The sequence below is a fragment of the Nycticebus coucang genome, chromosome 15 (assembly GCF_027406575.1).
Source record: "Nycticebus coucang isolate mNycCou1 chromosome 15, mNycCou1.pri, whole genome shotgun sequence".
In the NCBI taxonomy this organism is placed as follows: Eukaryota; Metazoa; Chordata; class Mammalia; order Primates; family Lorisidae; genus Nycticebus; species Nycticebus coucang.
Window position 1 is genome coordinate 83854531 of NC_069794.1, and position 22663 is coordinate 83877193.

The following is a 22663-nucleotide window of genomic DNA, read 5'->3' on the forward strand; positions in this document are numbered from 1 at the left end:
TCTAGGCTGCCAACTTAAGTACCTAATTTTTTTTTAAAATACCATTGCAGAAACTGTACACTGTGTGTGATGTTGCCATGAATATCATTATGTCAAAGAGCACTACATACAGTTTGGAATCTCCCAAAGACCCAGTCCTACCAGCTCGTTTTTTCACTCAACCTGACAAGGTAGTTACTTTAGAATTTGTTTGTATACAATGAAATAAAAAGTACTCTTCTAGCACTAGGTTTTGGGAAGATGAAGAAGGATCAGTATCAAAAGCTATTCTCCTGCTGTTGGCCTGGAAAGATTGTCAATGAGTCTTAAAAATGTGGTTCAAGACCAAAATAATGGGTCAGACTGGAGAACACAAGTAAGGTTCAGAGATTAGTTAGGATGATCTCGTATTTATGTTCAGTTTAAAAGCACAGGCAAAATGTGATTAAAGCCATATGGATTTGTGGATTAATGGCCATTGTCCAAAATAGGAAGGCGAATGCTAATACAGTTTGAAGTTAAAAGGTCCTTGATATGATTTAAAATTGGTATGATGAAAGAAGTTTAGAAAAGACACTGGAACAAGCCCAAGACCCTGCTCTCCCAAACACTCAGTTTTATGAGATATAAAAGGTGTTATCCACATTCTCCTTACTCCCTCATAATTTATCTGAAAACACTGAGTAACAGAGTTTGGAAACTACACCGTCCTCTTTTTTGTTTGTTTGTTTGTTTTTTAAGTATAATGCCAATTAAAGTCTTGCCAGTGTATAGAGATTTGGAACAGCCTTTTAAATTTTCTTAGTAGCTAAAGTGGCTGTCAGTTACTGAGGATTCATCTTTCACTGAGCAAGATAACAAGAATAGATGTGGTCTCTTGCCTGGAGGGTGTTACTATAGAAGCAGGTTTTTTGATGTGCTCTTACAGCTCTAATCTAGAGCTCCAATAGGTTTTGTTAATATTGGAGTTGGTAGGAGATTAGTTTCGGCTTATTACAGCAATTAAAATCAATTACTAAAATTTTGTGTGTCAGCTCATATAAAGTGTGTACTTCATTATGTGCTTTAAAACAAAAATTGCTCTGTACTTTGTTGCCTTTTGAACCACTTCATAGATACAGTGTTTTAATATTCACTGACTACTTCTTTTTCCCTTGCTTATAGAATTTCAGTAACACCAAAAATTATCTGCCTCCAGAAATGAAATCGTTTTTCACTCCTGGAAAAGTACGTTTTGAGAATCATTTTAACTTTTATGTGGTAGTTTATTTTAGTGTGAATATTGGCATATTTGAAGAAATACTTTGTATTTCTTTAAAACTTTGTGTGTCTTGAGGTAGAAAGTATAATATTAGTGATCTCCCATTTACTCGTAAGAAATTATTATATTTATTAAATAGATGTAAGCTGTGATACACAGACTTACTTTTTAGCTTGTAATAAAGCCCATAGAGACCTTGATCCTTAGATTTCTTATCCTAATATCAAGATAAAAATCTTAAAATAGAAAAGCATCCTTTTGTTCTTCTATAGCAAGAATGTGATTATCTGTTTTCATTATTGAGTATACGTTACATTTTTTTCTTTCTGTGTAAGCCTTTTCCTCCAAGTAAATTGAAACTAAACTAACTATATAGTTTTTAATTTGTTCAAGCAGTGTTCAATTTATAATGCTTTTTTGCCTAAGGATTGGGACTTTTTCATGATTTGTATGTAAATATCTTGGCAGAGATGTTATTTATGGTTCTTTACATGTAAGTTATTTTGGCTTTTCCAAATAGAAAGAGATGTACCTTTCTCATTTCAGCCTAAAACAACCAATGTTCTAGGAGCTGTTAATAAGCCACTTTCATCAGCAGGCAAACAATCTCAGAGCAAATCATCACGAATGGAAACTGTAAGCAACGCAAGCAGCAGCTCAAATCCAAGCTCCCCTGGCAGAATGAAAGGAAGGTAAGTACAGAAGAAGTATCACACTTCACATTTAGAATTCCAACAAGACTGTGAGATCTAAAATAATATAAACCCAAACATTTGATGTCAGTGAGTGGAAGTGAACACATAACTTTCCCACTTAACATTAGTAGTCACAAGTTTATTTGCTTGCTTATTTTGAGTGGGTACTCCATCTTAGCCTTTCATACGTTAGCTTCTTGGGTCAGTGTTAGTAAACATACACTTGTTTCTAACTTCAGTGTCAAGCATTTGTAATACTCTTAAAATTGTGGTACACCAGCTCTGTGCCTGTGGCTAAATCACTAGGGCACCAGCTACATACACCAGAGCTGGTGGGTTTAAACCTGGCCCTGGCCTGCCAAACAACAATGACAACAATGACAACCCAAAAAATAGCCAGGCGTTGTGGTGGGTGCCTGTAGTCCTAGCTACTTGGGAGGCTGAGGCAAGAGAATCACTTAAGTCCAAGAATTAGAGGTTGCTGTGAGCTGTGATGCCGTGGCACTCTACCGAGGGCGACATAGTGAGACTGTTTCAAAAAAAAAAAAAAAAAAAAATTTTTTTTGTTGTACACCTGTGCAGTGGAAAATGTAGTCATTAAGAATGAGGTCTGTCTTTGTATGGAAGAGTTTCTACACTACATTATTGAATGGTAAAGGGAAAGTATATGAAACATTATGATGGCATCTTTTAAGTTTTGAAAGGGATTTATATTCATATTTTTTATGTATGCATAGAAAGTTTTTTGAAGAAATATACAAAGTCTTACCAGTGTCTATGATAACCTAGTATGGGAGAGAAATTATTTTATACTTTTTGGTGTAGTTTGAATTTCTTTTCACCATGTACATGTGTAAACTCTTGTTTAAATAGGTTTTGAAAGATTCTTTTTTCTTTAAACATTTTTTCTAACTTTGACCAATCTCTTTGTTACTTTTTTTCCCTCTGAATTTCACATGTTAAGTAGAACTCTTTCTATTCTAATGAGCTCGGTATGTTTGAGAGATCAGTGTTGTTGGAGAATAGGCATAAGGAGAAAAGGACAAGAGAGGAGTTGAAAGGCAGGTTATGTTTGGACATTGTGAACCATGGTAGGATTTTGAATTTGATTTTCAGTGCAATTGGAAGGGACTGTCACAGAGTCTGGTGATGTAATTTGTGCTTTTAAGAAATTTCCTGGATAATTTCCAGAATGTGCTATATAGGAGCTAAAATTAAGACAGAAAACCCAGTTAGAAGTCAGTTAATAATATAGAGAAGGGAGAAAGATGATAAACAGTCAAATTCTGGATTTATTTTGGTTTTAGATCCAAATGGTCTTGATGATGGATTGATTGGATGTGAATATTTAGGGAAAGGGAGGATTTAGGGATCCTAAATTCCTAAAAAATGGATAGATGATGGTGCCATTTACTGAGATGTAGAAGCCTTGAGGAAGAAAGGACTGTGTGTTTACATGTGTGTGTTTGAAGGAGGTGGGGAAAGAAAAGTGTCCAAAAAACTATTTTAGCTGTGTTAAAGTTCAGGTGCCTACTAGAATTTCAGTTGAAGTATTGAGCAGACAATTAAGTATGTGAGCTTAGAGCTTGGGCTGGTTGGACCAGGGATTAAGATTTAGGGTTCAACAAATTATAAATGGCTTTAAGAACCAGTTAAGGATGAGACTGCCTAGGACAAAACCCTGGACCTTTAGACCCGTACTTAAGAGCATGTGCTATTAATTTATTTAACAAGAAAAAGATTCATGCTTACATCCTATCAGGGAAAGGTAGTTAGTAAATAATAAATGTAATAACTATGGTGTGTCAGAGGGCATTAATGGTGCTACATACACAGTGAAAAAGTGGAATGGGGATAGGACAGGTTGCAGTGTAGACCAGTCTAACTTATCAACAAAAAGAAATTTTACTTTGTTCTTTTTTTGGCTCTCCAAAATAGCATTTCAGTTTTAAAAAGACTTAGGGAAAAAAACTAATATGTGTGTATGTGTTCTTTTAATTCCTACTATATTAAATTATATAGTGTTCCTACTATAGTAAATTAAACGCCCTTCATTGCTTATTGATGTGGTGCTAATGTGGTAGAATAAAACTGATTTTTGAAAAGAATGAAACTTTTCCCCATAAAGCTCTAAAGCTACTCTAGGGAAAGAAAGAACTTTTAATGTTATCTGATAGTAATAACAATTACAAATGTCTATATCAAAAGGCTTGATAGTTCTGAAATGGATCACAGCGAAAATGAAGATTACACAATGTCTTCACCTTTGCCGGGGAAAAAAAGTGACAAGAGAGAAGACTCTGATCTTGTAAGGGTGAGATATTATTGATTTTATAGTAATGTTAATAATTTTGCTATATAAATAGCATTGTTTACACTAAAACCGGTTAATATTACCATGAAGTTTAACATTTGATTTTCTTTTAGTGGTTTTAATTACAAATTTGAGTTTATAATTATCCTCTTATACTGTGTATGAATCTCCGTGCTTCTTATCATTCTGATAAGTAATCTTAATTCTATGTCTTGGGAATCACACATGCCAATTCCATACTCACAACTACTTGTCTTTTTGTTTTGGGGCTTTTGAGGTTTTTTTGTTTGTTTTAAACACAGTATGTTTAGATTTACCCATCGAGAAGGGAAATGGAACAAGACTCCCTCTGGGCCTCTCCATTTAGTTGATTTCTTGAGCTTTTTACTGTATAAGCTTCTAGTAAAGGTAGGAAATGCTGAAGTTCTCATAAAGTTCTTATTCAGCTTTTACATTTTTATATAAATGGTAAAGTTTGTGATAGATACAATTTGTAAATGTCATTCGAAGACAAATTTGGTATATTTTAGTATAGGTACAGAATATAGTTAAGTATTCTAGCACAACTCAATGGACTTAATAATTAGACTCATTTTGACTTTTCAGTTCAGCTTCTAACCATTTCTTGAATAAATAGACTCACTGGATCAATTTTCTTACCGGTTAACTATTATACCTCCTTGGTTGAGTTTATCAGAATAAATGAATTAGCCTAAATGAATTGTTAGTGCTGTTTGGTTGTTTTATAATGATTTATACTTTTGATTAGTGGTAATCATAATGATAAAAGTTGAAGTGTTTGAATCATTTTGAATAATAGAGGTAGGTAGGATATTAACAATGAGCCATAGGTGCCGCCCCCAAATAATTACTTTTACATTCTCTTCTCTTCCTGTTTTCTTCCACTGCTCTAATATTACACATCTCAGCGTTGTGTTCTTCAGAAAATTGTTTTGTCAGATTGTTTCTCTTTCCACATAGAAAAAAATTATCTGAAAATTTTTACCAAATGCTTACTACATATGCTATAAATTGTGATGTTTGGTGGCAGTTTAAAAATATCACCTAAGCAAAATTAAAAGTTGATCATTTAGCCTGCAAGGTATCTTGTTATCTGGATTTACAAAAAAGAATCCTTGCATTGGAAAAGCTATTTATGTCTTCTAGTCCTAGTTCTTACTTAGTGCAAAAATTCTAGTCCTAGTTCTTACTTAGTGCAAAAATTCCTTCATTATCCATGAGAGTTGTTCGCTATGTGCTTAAAAATGCTTAAATAGAGACCGCACGATCTCTCTTATTTGTTAGAAATGTCAGCTAGGTCAGTTCACCCACACTTATTTCTACATCCCGTCCCACCCCCACTCCCTCAAAAGCTAGGAAACACGGTTTTTATTAATTCTTAATATTTGTTATTAGAATAATTTGTTATTCTAGATCTACTTCTACCTTTTGGATCAATAAAAAGTAAAGTCCATGGATGGAGCTGGAACATATTCTTCTTAGTAAAGTATCTCAAGAATGGAAGAAAAAGTACCCTATGTACTCAGCCCTACTATGAAACTAATTTGGGGCTCTCACATGAAAGCTATAACCCAGTTACAATCTAACAATAGGGGGAAGTGGGAAAGGGGGGGGTGGTGGGTAGAGGGAGGGGGATCGGTGGGATCACACCTGTGGTGCATCTTACAGGGGTATTTGCGAAACTTGGTAAATGTAGAATGTAAATGTTTTGGCACAGTAACTGAGATAACGCCGGACAGGCTATGTTAACCATTGTGATAAAAATGTGTCAAATGGTCTATGAAGCGAGTGTATGATGCCCCATGATCATATCAATGTATACAGTTATGATTTAATAAAAAAAAATAAAATAAAAAATAAAAAGTAAAGTCTATACCTCAAACAGCAGTTTAGAATTTCTTTTTCTTTTGAGACAGACTCTCACTTTGTCACCCTTGCTACAGCATCCAGGTGTCATAGTTCACAGCAACCTCAAACTCCTGGGCTCAAGAAGTCCTATTGCCTAGTTTTTCATTTTTGATAGAGACAAGGGTCTCACTCTTGCTCAGGGTGGTCTCAAACTCGTTGAGCTCAAGCAGACCATCTGCCTCAGCCTCCCAGAGTGCTGGGATTACAGATGTGAGCCACCGTGGTGGGCCTAACAGTTTCAAATTTCTGAGCTCTTGAGATTTATTTGTATACAGTCAAGGTTACGAGTGAGATAGGTTCTATAGGTTTGTTCTTACCTTGAAGTTGCGTTTAAGTTGGAACAGGTACATTTACCTATTATCTGTAAGTAGCTTCTGTTCGTTGGATGTTTGTAACTTAAGAGCTTACTGTAATAGCCCCCAGTGGTAAGTATGAGTTGTACGTAAGTTGGATGCTTATAACTCAGGGACTGCCTGTAATTGTAATAGAGGCCTTTTGTTATTTGTTATGGCATGGATAGGGTATAACATTGGGTTTAGAGGTGCTAGAAGAACCTTCTTAATAAGCTAATTTTGACTGAAGTACCCTCAAAGACATGAACATTATGAGACACGAGTTCAGTTTAAAGACCTATAGATTATAGTGAAAGAGTATGGCTTCCCCTTGAAATTTTAACTGCAAAGGAATTATTCTCTACACACATTGATATTCAAATACTTAGCTTTATAAATAACATTTCCCCCTATTTCCTATTCCCAACCTTGGTTTTATACTCTGTTGTTAGAATAATGTAGTACAGAATGAAAAAGAAGTTAGAGATTATGGTATTTGAGGAAATTGGATTATTTTATGGTATTATGGACAGTGGATTTCCTATTTAAAAATTTTAGCACCACCCTTTTCCAAAGTATGAAGGCATTCAACCACCTTTCTAGATCTTTGAACATCAAAAAGAATTACATCATTTAAAGTTAGATGTGACATTTTAATTTTAATTTAATGTTTCTTTTATCTTTCTTTGAGTAACAGTAATTTGTTAATTTTTAATCTGTTCACAAAAACTCTAAATAATACTAACAAACTACATTCAATCATTTATAGATCTTTCCCCCAAATGTAAGAATAGTTTAAAGTTAAAAAATCTTTTAAAATAATAAATTAATAAACCAAATGAGAAAAACAAAAACAAGATAATTGCAGATCACTCCAAAAAGACATGCCTAACACTTAAAATCTATTCTTGACAGATATCAACTCTTAGTAAACTAGTTCCAGAAGGATACTTGCTTAACATGCTAAAAGTTTTACCTATTTTAAATCAGTAGTCATTCTTTTCTAAAGGCAGAATACTTGAAGCATTCTTACTAAAAATTAAGAACAAAGTAAGCAACCTGCTGTTAACACTATTATTTAAAATTGTTTTAGAATGGTTGACTAGTTCAAAAAGATAAAAAATAGAAGTTAGAGGTGTAACAATGAAAAAGAGGAGACAGTGTCTTTGTTATTTTTGTAGTCTTAGAAAAACAATAGAAGCAATTGAAAAACTAAGAATGCAGCGTGATATCCATATGTGTGTATGTAACTAAATTTACTCTAGTAATTTTATTTTATATCAGGTAAGCATTTGTGGGAAAGGGAATTTTCTTCATTACAGTAATGACTGCAACAATAAAATTTCATAGAAGAGATCAATGGGTAGAGTGACTGATGGATTTGAACAGAACCTTAAAAAGAAATAGGGGGAACCTATGTGGAGAAAAATCTCAAAACTGAAACACACAGAAGACTTGGAAAAGGAGAAGTTCCATACTCCTTCATGGGGAAAAGGAATAAAAAGAGATGACAGTTCTAAATGAATATAAAGTTGTAAAATTCTAGTATGATGTTTGTTTTAAATTCCTATGCAAGAGTAAATGGATATAAAATGAGTAGGATGGAAATAATAAAAGATAAGATGAGCCCTTCCAAACACATGTATTTATAATTAAGAAAATATTGTGCTGGGTTGTGCCTGTGGCTCAGTCGGTAAGGCGCCGGCCCCATATACCGAGGGTGGCGGGTTCAAACCCGGCCCCGGCCAAACTGCAACCAAAAGAATAGCTGGGCGTTGTGGCGGGCGCCTGTAGTCCCAGCTACTCGGGAGGCTGAGGCAAGAGACTCGCTTAAGCCCAGGAGTTGGAGGTTGCAGTGAGCTGTGTGAGGCCACGGCACTCTACCGAGGGCCATAAAGTGAGACTCTGTCTCTACAAAAAAAAGAAAAAAGAAAATATTGTGCTTCTGTTATAATAGCCAGAAACCTTCTTTTCTCAAAACATTATAATACAAGATAAAGGAACCACTACAAGTCAGTGATTCTAAAATGATTGGAAGTCTCTTTGGGGATGTGGGAAAATAGTTTAGCACCTAATCTCACATCCACTAGTGTCTTAGCTTGGGCCACCATAACAGAATACCATAGACTGGGTGGCTTAAACAGTAGAAATTTATTGTCTTATAGTTCTGGAAGCTGGGAGTATAAGATCAAGGTGCCAGCAGATTCCGTTCCTGGTGAGGGCCCTTTTCCTGGCTTATGGATGCCACCTCTCGCTGTGTCCTCACATCAGAGGCAGAAAGGAGGAACACACACGAGCTCTCTGGTGTTTTTTATAAAGGCACTATAATCACATCTTGTGGGCCGCCCCCTCATGACCTCATCTCAACCAAATTGCATCCCTAAAGTTCCATCTCCAAATACTACATTGAGGGGTTAGAGCTTCAATATATGTATTGGTAGAGGGGATAGGAGAGGGACAATTCAGTCCATAACGTGGGAAATAACATCCAAACATACACTAAAGTGTAGAAGAATGTAAATAAAAAACACTTAGACTCCAGTATACGGAGTAGGCAAAGGACACAATTGCAAGTACCTAATTAGGCAAGTTCACAAACAGGAAAAGCGGTGACTAAACATATAAAACTACAGGAAATCTACTGATTTTTATTCTTTTCTTTTTCCTGATTTTTAATTTTAAGAGTATAAATTGGTATGTACTTTACGGAATTTAACTTGGGATAAGCATTCACACAGTACTCTTCATTCTTAGGTTCTTGGAGAATTTCTTCAATCTCCATCTGCTGATTTACACATAAATTCTCTAATATAGACCAGGATTTTATTTTAAATTTGAAAGCCACTGATACTTTAAACTTTTTTGTTTTAGTTTTTAATTATACCTAGAGAGAAGTATCTCTGATTCAGAAGTATTTCCAAAATTTTTAATAAATGAGGAATATGTTTGACTTTTGTATCTTGAAATCTCCATTTATAAAGTAAGAATAGTTCTTTTATGATGTAAGCATGATACATAAACATAATTGATATTTTATGTCTTATGTACTGTGTGATAAAATAAGAATTACTTAAATTGACTCTCAAAATATACTTTAGTATAGTTTTCCTATAGGACCAAACGTTGAATTCAGAATTTTCTTTTTTATGAAGTGGGTTTTCTCTAAAATTTATAACTTAATAAGATACTGATCTTAAGAGGTTTCCTTAAAAGATGCTGGCTTAAAAGTAAGAATGAAAATTTACCCTCCTACCCCAGAGAATGTTTTTAATTAAAGACTATTATAGTAAGTAGTTATGATTCTAATGTATTTAAGAACTACTTGCTTCAATTAGGTGCATATTTATGACAAAAACGGACAAATGTTTTTGTTTTGTTCTTCAAAACGTTCATGCTAACAATTTTATAAATTGTGATGTATTTCTGCCCTTAGTCGGAATTGGAGAAGCCTAGAAGCCGTAAAAAAACACCCATAATAGACCCAGAAGAGAAATTAGGTATGGATGACCTGACTAAGTTGGTGCAGGAACAAAAACCTAAAGGTAGTCAGCGAAGTCGGAAAAGAGGCCACACAGCTTCAGAATCAGATGAACAGCAGTGGCCTGAGGAAAAGAGGCTTAAAGAAGATATATTAGAAAATGAGGATGAACAGAACAGTCCACCAAAAAAGGGTAAAAGAGGCCGTCCATCAAAACCTCTTGGTGGTGGTACATCAAAAGAAGAGTCAACAATGAAAACTTCCAAAAAAGGAAGCAAAAAAAAGTCTGGACCTCCAGCAGTAGAGGACGAGGAAGAGGAAGAAAGACAAAGCGGAAATACAGAACAGAAATCAAAAAGCAAACAGCACCGTGCATCAAGGAGAGCACAACAGGGGTAAGTGTGTGTAAATCTAAACCGCATATATAAATCATATGTAAATGTATTATAAATCATAACTTGATGCTATCCACATTTGGGTCTTCCCCAAAGCAGAGCAGAATCTCCTGAAACTAGTGCAGTTGAATCCACACAATCCACACCACAGAAAGGACGAGGAAGACCGTCAAAAATGCCATCACCATCACAACCAAAAAAAAATATGTAAGTTATAAATAATATTACATTTCAAACCCATTTCAAATTATTTTGCAAAAGTTCATAAACTTATAAACATTCTTATTGCTATATTTAAATTCCATATGGGTAGCCCCATTACACCAGATCAGAGATGTTTATAAACTTACCTAGGTGATTGATGACCCATTTAACCTCCTGATAACATAGGTCTAGGAAAATCTTTATAAATGAATACCAAATAGTTTATTACTTCCTGTATAGACATGGCATCTAAAGAAATTTTTAAATAATTACCACACGTTGACCACGTGGTTGCCTTGTCATTCCATGCTGTAGTTTTTCTTCATGTTTCTCATTAGCACCTTGTCCTTCTAAAAAAAAAACAGGTTCCCTACTTCTCCTTTTATTCTTTGAATGTATGGTGGGAAAGTAACATGCATTTTTTAAAATTACATTCATAGAAATTAGCACATGTCAATCTCAAGCTTTTGCTATCTTTGTTTTGTTTTCTGACCTAATTAATGTATTTATATGTTTACGTATGGTTTTAGACGTTCACACAAACATGTTTATTAAGACAGGTGTTCAACAAATCTGTACCAAACATTACTATATGTCACAAGAGCATCAGTGCTATAATTTGTATATTTGGCAGTATATTTTTTCTCAGTTATATAAGTTGCAATAGAATAGCATCGCCTGTTAGTCAGAAGTATTTCACACTTTTCCTGAGAGTGATCACAATAATTACATCAGTGGCTTGACTTTTAAGAGTTGCCAACACACCTTGGTTAAATACTCTACTATCTTATTGTTTTTCCTGTTCCTGTGCATTCCACAGGAAGAGGAGAAGTTACTACCTAGATGTCTAGCCAGTACTTTATGCCTTCTTCTATGTAATTTTTCTTTCAGGTTAAAAATAAAGGTAAATACATTTTTGTGGCAGCTTCACACACAAATGTGTTTGGATTCAACTGGAGAGCACCACTGTTTCTGAATAAAGTATTCTTAAAGAATATGAAATGCCCAAGATGTAACAGGAAAATAACAAACCTCGTAACTTTGGTTTGTTTATTTTGGGGCATCACAAAGTTCAGGGCTTAATCGATTATCTCTTAAAATTAATTACACATACCCTGTGAATGTTCTAAACTGAACAAGTTATTTCTCTTAAAAAATAATCAATAAAAAAGGAGATTCTGTGCTCTTTCTTGGAAGCCTATCTTCCCTTCACTGGGAAAGTTTTTTTTTAGAGCTAGTATATAAAATATGTTAGGATTTGTCTGTTTTCTTGTTCTGACCTCAGTGGGATCTCAAGAGACTGTCATTATTTTCCTTGTAATTTCTATAGTTTCTTCCATTAATCCTGAAAAACTGAACCATGTTTAAAAAAAATTGCTTAGTTTGAATATGAATTTAAACAGTACATTTTGGATTGTTTATACAATCTATGATCCTAATTTAAAAAATTAATATTTATCAAGAAGAGTCCATTTGATTAGATGTTGCTATTAACATATTTTTGATGCCTCCTATGTTTGAGAGAGTTCTAGGTGCTAGGGAATGTATTGGCACAAAACAGACTTATTCTTTTCCTCTTGGGCCTTACCATGTAGTCACTAAATAATCACATACAAATACGGAACTATGAATTGTAATGTGTGCCCTGAAGGAAAAATTTAGGATACTATGTAAGAGTGTAATGAGAGGACTGATGAGTTATAATTTTCTCTTTGGAAAGGGACGAGTTGATTTCTTGAGAATAATAGGGGACAGACAAGCAGAGAGTAGAGAGAGGAACACTCCAATGGAGAGAACCCTGTGTTTGAAGTTTCTGAAGAGGGAAGAATCTTGGCAAAATCAGAGAGCTGAGGGAAGTCAAATCTATAAGGCCAGATAAGACTAATATACTATTTTCTGCTCAAGGCAGGAACTCTGTGCAGTGGTCATAAATGCCTTTTACTGAGTAAGGAAAGATGAAAGGAAGAGCAGATTTGGGGCTATGTTTTGAAATCATTTATCGTATGGTCTCAGTCACACTTATTTTTGTTACTTGGTAGATCTTTGTAGGTAAGATTATGTGATTAAGCACTGGTTTAGAGTTCCAAATATAACAAAAAAATTCTTATGAAGTGATTCAGGACAAAAATGACAAGAGAATTCATGACGAATTTGAAGCATTTTCTCTGATGAGATAGTCTATTTAAAGATTGGAATGTTCTTTTTATTTTACATGTGTTTTACTCCAGCCGCGTAGGACGCTCCAAACAAGCAGCTACTAAAGAAAACGATTCAAGTGAAGAAGTAGATGTGTTTCAGGGTAGTTCTCCTGTCAATGATGATATTCCGCAGGAAGAAACAGAGGAAGAAGAAGTTTCTACAGTAAATGTATGTGTTTATTAAAGTGTCATGTGATGTAGTACCAGTTATAAAAATTGAGTTGTTACACATTTGGGTTGGTCCATTTAGTACTTGCTGTTTTTTACAAATCTAAGTATTTATGTATTTTTCTTAATTAATCTGTAGTGTCATTTCATCTACCAGCTTGGATAATGTAGAAAATCTCTTTTATGGAAACCAGAAACTTAATGAACAGATGTAGCTTAGTGAAAGTGTAAATGTCATGTCTAAATTGAATGTAGAAAAGTACAGTAGCACTTTAAGCACTTTTAAGTTGTACCTTGATTTTAGGCACTGATACCTTTTGATACCTTTTAAGTATATACTATTGTTTATGTTTTATAACTTTCTGTTTGATATTTCTGAGTTTTACAATGGAAACTAGAAGTTAGTTCCAAAGAGTAAAATCATTCATTAACTAAAATCAGCTTTTGAGATTAAAATACAAGCTAAATGAGAATTCATAAAAATTCTTTTGCAAAAGTAGGGATGTAGTGCTCCTGAGAGATCCCTTTTTTAAAGTTACGAATGGCTTAACATTTAATACATCTCAGATATTTCTCTTTGGAAAAAGTGTAATTAACACATTTAAGTAAGAGGTTTTTTCTTGGTATGCTAATCTTGACCTTGACATAACTAATTTTTGAATCAGCTCAGCCAGCCATCTCTGTCTAAGAAACAGGAGTTGTGTTACCAGTTTCCAAAGTTGGTCTCTGCCACTCGGTCCTATTTAATATAGTAAGCACTATCTGCACCAAGATTCATTTATCTGAACAAGTGGGTCAAAACATAGGAAAACATGTTGAATTGTGGTCTAAAATTAGTTTGGCTTGCTTCTTAAGAATTTTGGGGGGGATATAGAAATAAGGCTGAAAAAGTCAGTAGTGTTTGATGTCTTCCTTAGAGAAAAACTATACAGTAGATATGTATTAATCAAATTAAAACCCTGTTCTTTTTCTATTCCTATTTCTAATGCTGACTTTTTTTGAACTAAATTCAGTGCTTTGCCAATTTATTATACTTGCCAATAAATGATAATATGTTTGAATTTTAGGTTATTTATGTGTATTTGATAGTTGTTAAGTCCAAACTCAGTAACTACTTGTCCAGAAAGACAACTATAAGTCCATAAAAGTCAGATATGTTCTTTTACCACACAAACTTCAGTAGAAAAAAAGATTAATCTGTTGCAGTTGTTTATCTTACTGTGAACATTGACTTCCATTCATTTTCTCTAAAATTACTCAGAAGTAAAATTTTCTTTTTTGCTGTCCTAGGAAAGGTTATTTATAGGCATGTAAGAGTTCAGATATTATAGCATTCTAAATAATTGATGCCAGGGTAGAATGTTATTAGGAGAATGTATGGTTTCGGGGAAAAGAAAATCAGGAACAAATGAGAATAAAGATTTGTTGAAAATAATTACTGTTACATGTCTGCCTCATAAATGTATACCCATTTTAATTAAACATCTGGTGACTTTTCTTTTAAGGTACGACGGAGAAGTTCTAAAAGGGAAAGGCGATGAACAAATGTAATTAATAACTTTCTGCTTAAAAGTTTTGGAAAAACTAATTTGTTGTCAAGCTTGAGGCTGCATACAGCCTTTGATGCACAAAATGGGACTGCTGAAGTGGACAGTTGGACTTTACTTTGATGACCCCACGTATTTTGTGGTCACACGCTTTAGCCATACGCATGATAACGTTGACTCTGGAATCTTGTGAAAGTGTAATGTGCGATGGCTGTGTAGACATAAAGAAGACATAAACTTGTAAATATCTTTTTTTTTTGTTTGTTTCTGACTTCTAAAGTGCTTGTATAGCTTTTATCTGCGGCTTTAAACTGACAGTACCCAACTGTTATTGGATCTATTGATATGAAAACAGTTTGTTAGAATAGATCTTAAGCAGTAATCTGTCAGTGTTTGTATTTGTATTCTTTGCAATTTTACTGTGAAAAATTTTTTTTCAACAATTGGTGTCATTTTCTTGATGTCACTATTTGTTGGAGAATTAAATGGTCTCTTTCCCATGTGTATCTTACCTAGTGTTTACTCCTGGGCACCCTTAATGTTCAGAGGTGCTAAATTATCTGCCATTATACCAGAACAATGCCTCTGCTAAGAGGACACCGTGCAAATTGTGAAATAGTCTGGAAATTGTTTGATTACTTTACACCTCAGTATTGGTCCCAGAATTTTCTGATCTTTCGTGGCAATGAAAATTTTAAGAAGAAAGAGATTTAAAATATTCTAATTTTAAAGAGTGTGTTATAAAATAATGTACTGAATTCTTTATCCCATTTAATCATCCCTTTTCAGTTTTTATTAATCTACTGTATCAATAAAATTCTGTAATTTGAGTTTTAATAGTCTAGAATGTTATATTGTGTGTACAGATAGTTCCTTTTGAACATTACGTTCTTAAAATGCAAATTATTACACTATAATATAAAATCTGATATATACACATTAGAAAAATTCCGGTTCTTCATAACAGTGTAAAGTTAATCAGAAAGAAAAAATTTTATTGATGCAGTGTGTCTTTATAAAGCTGTGTTTGAAAGCCAAGTGTTTTGTATTTTATAGTGAGTTGCATGTTTATGGAAAAAAAGTGCTGAAAATGGGATGAGTTCTTTTCCTGTAAATTCATATTTAGCCATAGTATATAATAGATTGCCCTATAACATAGTTTTTCATCAAGAGTTTATTACTGTATTTTATTTTGGAGCCAAAAAAATTGTTTTAGGGGAGGGAGCAGGGTAGAAGTCATATATACAACTATATCAGCTTCTGTAGGGTTTTACCATCTTAAAAACTTGAAATGAAATTCCATTTTGTCCAGATTAGGAAGTGGAAATTTATTTGGATTTAGAGCAGATCTCTTTTTCCCTTCATTGTTACCTGAAAAATATATGAACAAATTATTTACAGCAGTATCTTTCATACAGTTATATAAACTGTATTTTGAACCAAAACATACACGTTACTATTTAATGCTTACCTAAATTCATTTATTATGCTGTTTCAGGTGCTGTTCTCTCATTTTTTCATAGTTAACACCAGGAAAGGAAATTATATTCTAATTTATTAAGTTCATCACATTGACTTATAGAGCATTTTCATATAATACACCATTATGTTTAAGGTATGGTTCCAAGATTGGTTATGATAGATGATGGGGCATATAATAAAGAAACTACTATTTTGGAAAATGACATCTTACTATTTTCCAATGTGTATTGCAATTGATGTGATTATTTTCTTCTAAAAATTTCTTCATCTTCATGGAATAGCCTTTTATTTTTCAAAAAATGTTTTAAATTTTGTGTCTTAATCTCTCAATATTTAACTATTCTTCATTTACAACAGTGCTGACACCAGTGATTAGGGGAGGCTGGTATATATCAAGGCAGCTGATGTTGGACCAAAATACACTGGTTTTTTTTAAACATTTCATTAGTGCAATTCTCCCAAACACATTTTATCTATTTCAGAAGCAGTACAAAGGCATGTTTTAAAATGTATAACATAAAGAGTAAAGGATAGCTTTGTATTTTTATTGTTGACTAAATTGCACCAGAAATGTTTATGGAAATATATCTTTAAGACCGTTTTATAAAACATAAGAGAAAATGATTGTGGAGGATTTTTTTATTTGCATGATCATAGCTATAGAATTTCATTGCACATTAATGCTGTACATCAGTTCACAAAAAAGTGTTCATTGTAGAATTTGCTTATGTTCAATGCCAATGAGTATGATTTTGCAACCTGTCTTCATTATTTGGGAGGATTATAATGTAAATTTTTCATTTTTCTGTAGAAAAAATAGGTGCAATAATGATTTTGATCATTTTGATGTCTTGAATCTACATTTTAGGGGATTATCTTACTATGTTTAAACTTAACATTTCATGTACTAACATTTGGAGAGCCACATACTTTAACTACAATAAAATTAAGTATGTATAAAAATATCAGTTGCTAACAGTTGTTAGCAAACTCTTCAGTGATAATGTTCGTTTTGAAGATGTGTACTGTATAACATTAAGAAAATATTTAACTCACTGTAACAAGTTCCATTATGAAACTCTTAGGATTCCTCAGTGAGGTTATCTTGCTGCAACTCTGTAGCACATCCACTTAATCTACATTATAACAAAATTTCTTGCTGCAGTGCAACAGGAAGCTTTTATTCAGTGATCTCCACTGTATATGTAAATTACAAATGTGGCTGTAAAACTTGTTCTAGGTATTAAAGGTTAAATTGCTTTCTATATCTTCTTCCAACTTGTAAGTTTGATTTTTAAAATATCCTTTTGTCCACTTTCGGACATATGTCGGAAATTTAAGAATTTGTTTAAATTAGGCACATCTCTGCTACCACACAGTAATGAACAATTAATATTTAGGTAGATAACTGATTTTCAGGCACATTTTGGATTTTCTGTGAAGTTGAATAAACATGAAAGCTAATGTGATTGTAAAATAATATTTATTAAATCGATGTATATATTTAAGTACTATGGAGAAAGGCACAATTTGCTGATTTTTAATTTTGAAGCCTTCCTTTCATGGAGAGGAAACATTTCCCAGTAACTCTTTTCTAAACTTTTTATTCCCATGCAAAATGTTGGCTGACAGAGATTTACTAAGTACTACTTAAGTAAAGGAATTATATAACTGAAGGAAATAAATTTGTAATATGAGCTTTTAAAATAAGCACTAAATAAGTTGCTAGTGGCAGTTTTATTAATTTTTTCAGCAAACATTGAGTGCCTACTATGTGCCAAGCACTCAAAAATTTTAGTCAATTTTACAGAGGATAAAATGTGATCAAAATAGACTAAGTCCCTACCCTTGTGGTGCTTACGTTCTTTTGTGAATTGACAAACAAAAAATAATTAAGTACATAGTGTCAGATTGTGGGGAAAAAATACAGTGAATGGAAAAGAAAAAGCATAGAGTAAAAGTGATTGGGGGAGAAGTTAATATGTCTTCACTGTTCTTTCTACAGTAGAAAATATGTATATACTGTAATAATTTATTAATAACATTGTGATTCCAGCAATTTAGCAACAAGCTTGAATAGCACTCATTGATAAAATACAAGAGAGGCTTGCTTTATAAATATAGTTATCTGTGAATTGTTACTTATCTGTGATGACTTTAGCTGAGTAGGGTAAGTTCAGATATGGCAAACCTCTACCTCCCAGATATATATTACTCAAGAATATGTATTTATATCCAGACCTTTCCTGCACATTCTGGACCCATGTATCTAGCTGCCTGTTTGGGTATTTTCTATTGGCTAGCTCAAAATACCACAAACTCAACATGTCCAAAACCAAATATTATCTTTCCTTCCCAAATTTGATAATGATCCTATATTTGAAGTAGTAACCTAAATCAGAAACCTGTAAGTTGCCCTTGACTCCTCTCCCTTACAGTTTTTTATCAGGTCCTTTTGAATTTACTTCCAGATTAGACCCTTGAGTTCTTTTTTTCACCAATGTAATCTCCCTTATTTTAAGTTCTCGTTGTTTCTTTGCCTCCAAATTGGTTACACATGTACTTTTTCCCCACCTCTAATTCGTTTCCATAGTGTAGCCAAATTGTGAAATACAGTGATTCTATCCTCAGCAGCAAGAGCAACATGTAAATCCTTTAATAATTTGCTTTTGCTTTTAGGATAGTGCACTCTACAAAGCATCATTGGTCATTTCTCTAGTTTTTCCTTCATAAATTGTGCTTATTTCATTGATCTCTAATATTTGTCTTTTTTGCTTTTGTATCAATGTAATGTTTTTGTATTTGGCTCAAAAATTTCCCGAGTCTTAATTTTGAAAATGTCTGGGTTGTTCGTAGCTATTGGCTATTTTTGTTACTTTCTCTTACTCCATTTAATATTCGTGTAACTTAAAATCCATTTTAAAGATCCTGTCAGTATCTTGATAGGAATGGCACTACACATATAGATTAATTTGCAAAGAATCAACGTGTTTATAATGAGTCTTCCCACGGAGTTCAATTCTTTCAGAGGCCATTTTCAATAGTTAAATTTTTTATTTTTATTCTGTTCATAATAATAGATTTTGCATCTTTTAAAATTCTGGGTAGTCTTGCTAACATTGTTATCATTCCATTGCTTTCTAATTGGTTATGGATGCTGTGCTATCTTGTCAGCCACGTTGTTGAACTGTAATTCTGATAGTTTTTCAATTAATTCTCTTGGATTTGTTAAGTAAGTAATAGTATCAGCAAATAGTTTTACCAGTGTTATCTGAGATCATTCTGATACTTACACATAATGTATCTCTGATGTAATTGGCCTTGGCTGGCTCCTCCAGAGGATTGTTAAATAATACAAGGTATTCTTTTTCCACTTGAAGGAAGTTTCTGTTTCTAATGAGGGTTGTTAAAAAATAAAATCGGGAGTAAACAAACACTGAATTCAGTGTTTGCATGGCAGTTTATAGTTTTTTAAAAAATAGAATTGTTAATGCAGTGACTTATATTAATAGATTTCATATGTATCATCCTGGCTTTGATAGGATGAACCCAGCTTGGTCATGCTTCTAGATTCAGTGAGCTAACATTTCACTCGGCATTCTTATATTTATGTTGAATAGTGAGATTGCTATAGGATTTTCTTTATTATGCTGTCCTCATTCCCAGTATTGGTATAAGGGGTTTTGTTAGCCTTCTAGAATGATTTGGAAAGCTGTCCATATTTTTCTATGAAACAGTTTTACATAGTATAGAGGTTATTCCTGAAATTTTGATAGAGTTCACCCTTTAAATTGTACTTGGTATTTTTTAAATTTTACTTTAAAAAATGTAAGTAAAAAAAAATGTTTCAGACATTCAGGAAATAACATAGTAGACATTGGTGGTCGCGTTCCCCAAATTTAAAAGATGTTAACATTTGGCCTTGTTTTAGTTTGCATTAACTGCCCCTCCCCCTACAGGTTCTTCCTCCTCCCTCCCTGAGAGTGAATAGTAAAATCTCTGAGAAATGTTAGCAAGTTGTGTTTCTTCACTGTGTTTGAAGAAGAATCATTCTATAACTGTGTGTGTCACAGGCTTTGAAGTGATTAGTCTCTGTCCCTTGCTGAAGATAAGCTCACTTTTAGCATATAAAGAAGCTGTGCTGGATTTCTTTTTGTTGTTGTTTTTAATAAGAAATCAATGTTAAAAGGTGTGTGGCTGAAGTTCATCACCTCTTTACTCTTCTCTCCTTTTATTCTTAAGAGGGAGCAGCTATCCTGACACTAGTGTGTATCATTTTTATGCGTATCTTCATCTTCATTTTCCTTGTGCATTTTTTAAATACAAAGGACTTTTTACAATTTTATGAAAAAAAATTGTATCCATCATTTTGAAACCTATTATTTTTCACCCAACACTGTCTGTGAGATGCAGCCATGTTGATACATGTTGATCTCATACCCTCACAATAAAACATCTCGTAAATTGGGAGGTTTTCTAAATCAGTGGTTTCTTGAAATTGGCAGCATTCTCTTCATAACAGTATAATGGTGCACCTTATAGTGTCATCTTAGATTTGACTAAATCCTCTAATTCCTCTTAATTTACCACAAAGCATTCTGTTTGAACATACCACAATTAATCCACTTCTACGTGACACTTAATCATTTTTCTTATTGATGGATAATCGGAATATTTGAACTTTCACGTCTACAAACAGTTCTAAAGCAAATATCCTTTCTATCTCATGAATAATTACTCTGAATGGAAATGTTGAGTTTAGCAAATGTATGTATTCTGCTGTGTAGCCATTGCCAAATTGTATTCCTTTATATTCGTGCCATCAATGTATGAGAGCTTCTGCTTGCTTTATCCATTTGAAATTAATTTTGTATATGTTGTGAAGTAGGGTCTTATTTTATCTTTTTCCAATGCATAGCCATTTGCCTCAGTACTGTTACTCACTGAATGGTTTATTCTTTCTGCTTGACTTAGAATTCTACATGTGTCATATACCAAGTGCCTTTGTATTTTGGGGTCTGTCTGGCTCTAGACTTCTTGTCCTGTTCTATAGTTGATTTATGTACTCCTGCAGCAGTATATTTTAATTACTATAGTTTTTTATAGTAAGGCATCTCCTTTATTAATAATCTCCAGAATTGTCCTGGCTGTTGTCTTACACCCCCAAATGCATTTTAAAATTAGATTTCCAGCTTCTAAGGAAAAGCATTTAGGATTTGTATTAGAACTGCCTTGAATTTTTAAAAATGTATTGGGAGAGAATGATCATCTATATGATATTGAATCTTCCCTTTTATGCATTTTATGCCTATGGCCGGTCTGCCTGTGTCTATCTTGGTTCCTTGTCTATCAATAAACTTTTATAATTTTCTTTTTAACAGTCTTGCAAATTGTTGACTTTCTTTTAAATGACTTTTCTAATTGTTTTTGGTAGATAAGAGCACTAGCTCTATCTATATATCATCTTACTAAAAACTAGATGACTGCTTTTGTGCCTAATAATTTTTTTTAGGAGCTCAAGCTTTTACTATCTTTTTAGTTTCTTTTATAGTTAATCCAAGTTTTTCCTTTCTTCCTGGTTCAATTTAGGTATCATGTTTTCCTTGGAAATTTCTAGGTTTGAAAATTTGTTAGGAAAAGTTTTATTTTACAGAGGTTGTCTTAAGTTTTGTGAATCTCTGTACCATCTTTAATATGTTTTAATTTTTTCTTGAGTCTACTTTTTAAGGGGGAGGAAGGTCAACGTTTTTTCCTTTGACGTTGGAATCATTGAAAATTTCCAAGAATTAGCTTTTTGTTTTATTATTTATTATATTTGTAATTTCTCTTACCATCTTAAATTTCTTCTTTCAACTTTATTTGAATTTATTCTACTTTTAGCTACTTAGGTTCTATATTTTAGTTCACTTACATTTTGTCTTTGTTTTCTTTTTTTTTTTTTTTTCTGTGGTTTTTGGCCGGGGCTGGGTTTGAACCCGCCACCTCCGGCATATGGGACCGGCGCCCTACTCCTTGAGCCACAGGCGCCGCCCTGTTTTCTAATATATGCGTTTCTCAGTCACATCTCAAGTGTGGGGTGGGGGGTGTGATCAGGGATTGCCCCAACTGATCAGTGTTTTTCTGTGTTTGTTTATGCAGGACAACCAAACATACAAAAAGAAAACATCACTGGGGTCAATCGGCATATTGACCCCAGCCCATTGGCACACAACTGTTACTAAGCATTGCTTGATTACATCACTTAGGTTTTGTTTTATAGTGTTCCCCTTGTATTTTTTCCCGTTAATTTTCCCGTTAATGCTTTTTGATTGAATTCTATGTGTTTGATCTCAATCTTGCTACACTTTTTATTGGTATTATTTGATACCAATTATCAAATAATTGGTATCAAATTTTCAATCTTATTTTCAATTTCCCTGTGTTACTTTGGTTTATATCTGTTTTAAAACAGCATATAGCTGTATTTATTTCTTTGCCTCCACATTCTTTGTTCTACTTTTGGAACTCTTGTTAGAGTTTTAGAGCCAGCTGTCTTCCACATCTCAACTTTCTACTGGCAACACTTTTTTCCAGCATGTATAATTCTTTCAAAAGATGTGCTTTTCTTTCCAGAATTTACCACAATTTCTACATTTCTTTTTCTTATCATTATGAATTAATCTGGAGTGTGGATGTTTATAT

General features: G+C 33.4%; 1 protein-coding gene across 9 annotated transcripts in view; it reads left to right on the plus strand.

Annotated features, from left to right (window-relative positions):
* PDS5B (PDS5 cohesin associated factor B) overlaps positions 1-15330 on the plus strand; it is a 191079-nt gene extending 175749 nt beyond the window's left edge. For 5 of the 9 annotated variants that reach the window (XM_053563581.1, XM_053563576.1, XM_053563582.1 and 2 more), the window contains 8 exons: positions 51-170; positions 1144-1206; positions 1787-1932; positions 4144-4249; positions 9944-10383; positions 10480-10590; positions 12816-12954; positions 14459-15330. In XM_053563581.1, the coding sequence (XP_053419556.1) occupies positions 51-170; positions 1144-1206; positions 1787-1932; positions 4144-4249; positions 9944-10383; positions 10480-10590; positions 12816-12954; positions 14459-14494 (1161 nt within the window). In that variant the 3' untranslated portion in view covers positions 14495-15330. The remainder of the gene's footprint in view (positions 1-50; positions 171-1143; positions 1207-1786; positions 1933-4143; positions 4250-9943; positions 10384-10479; positions 10591-12815; positions 12955-14458) is intronic. The other 4 variants (XM_053563584.1, XM_053563578.1, XM_053563579.1 and 1 more) reach the window with 3 other exon arrangements.
* Positions 15331-22663: the final 7333 nt, after the last annotated feature.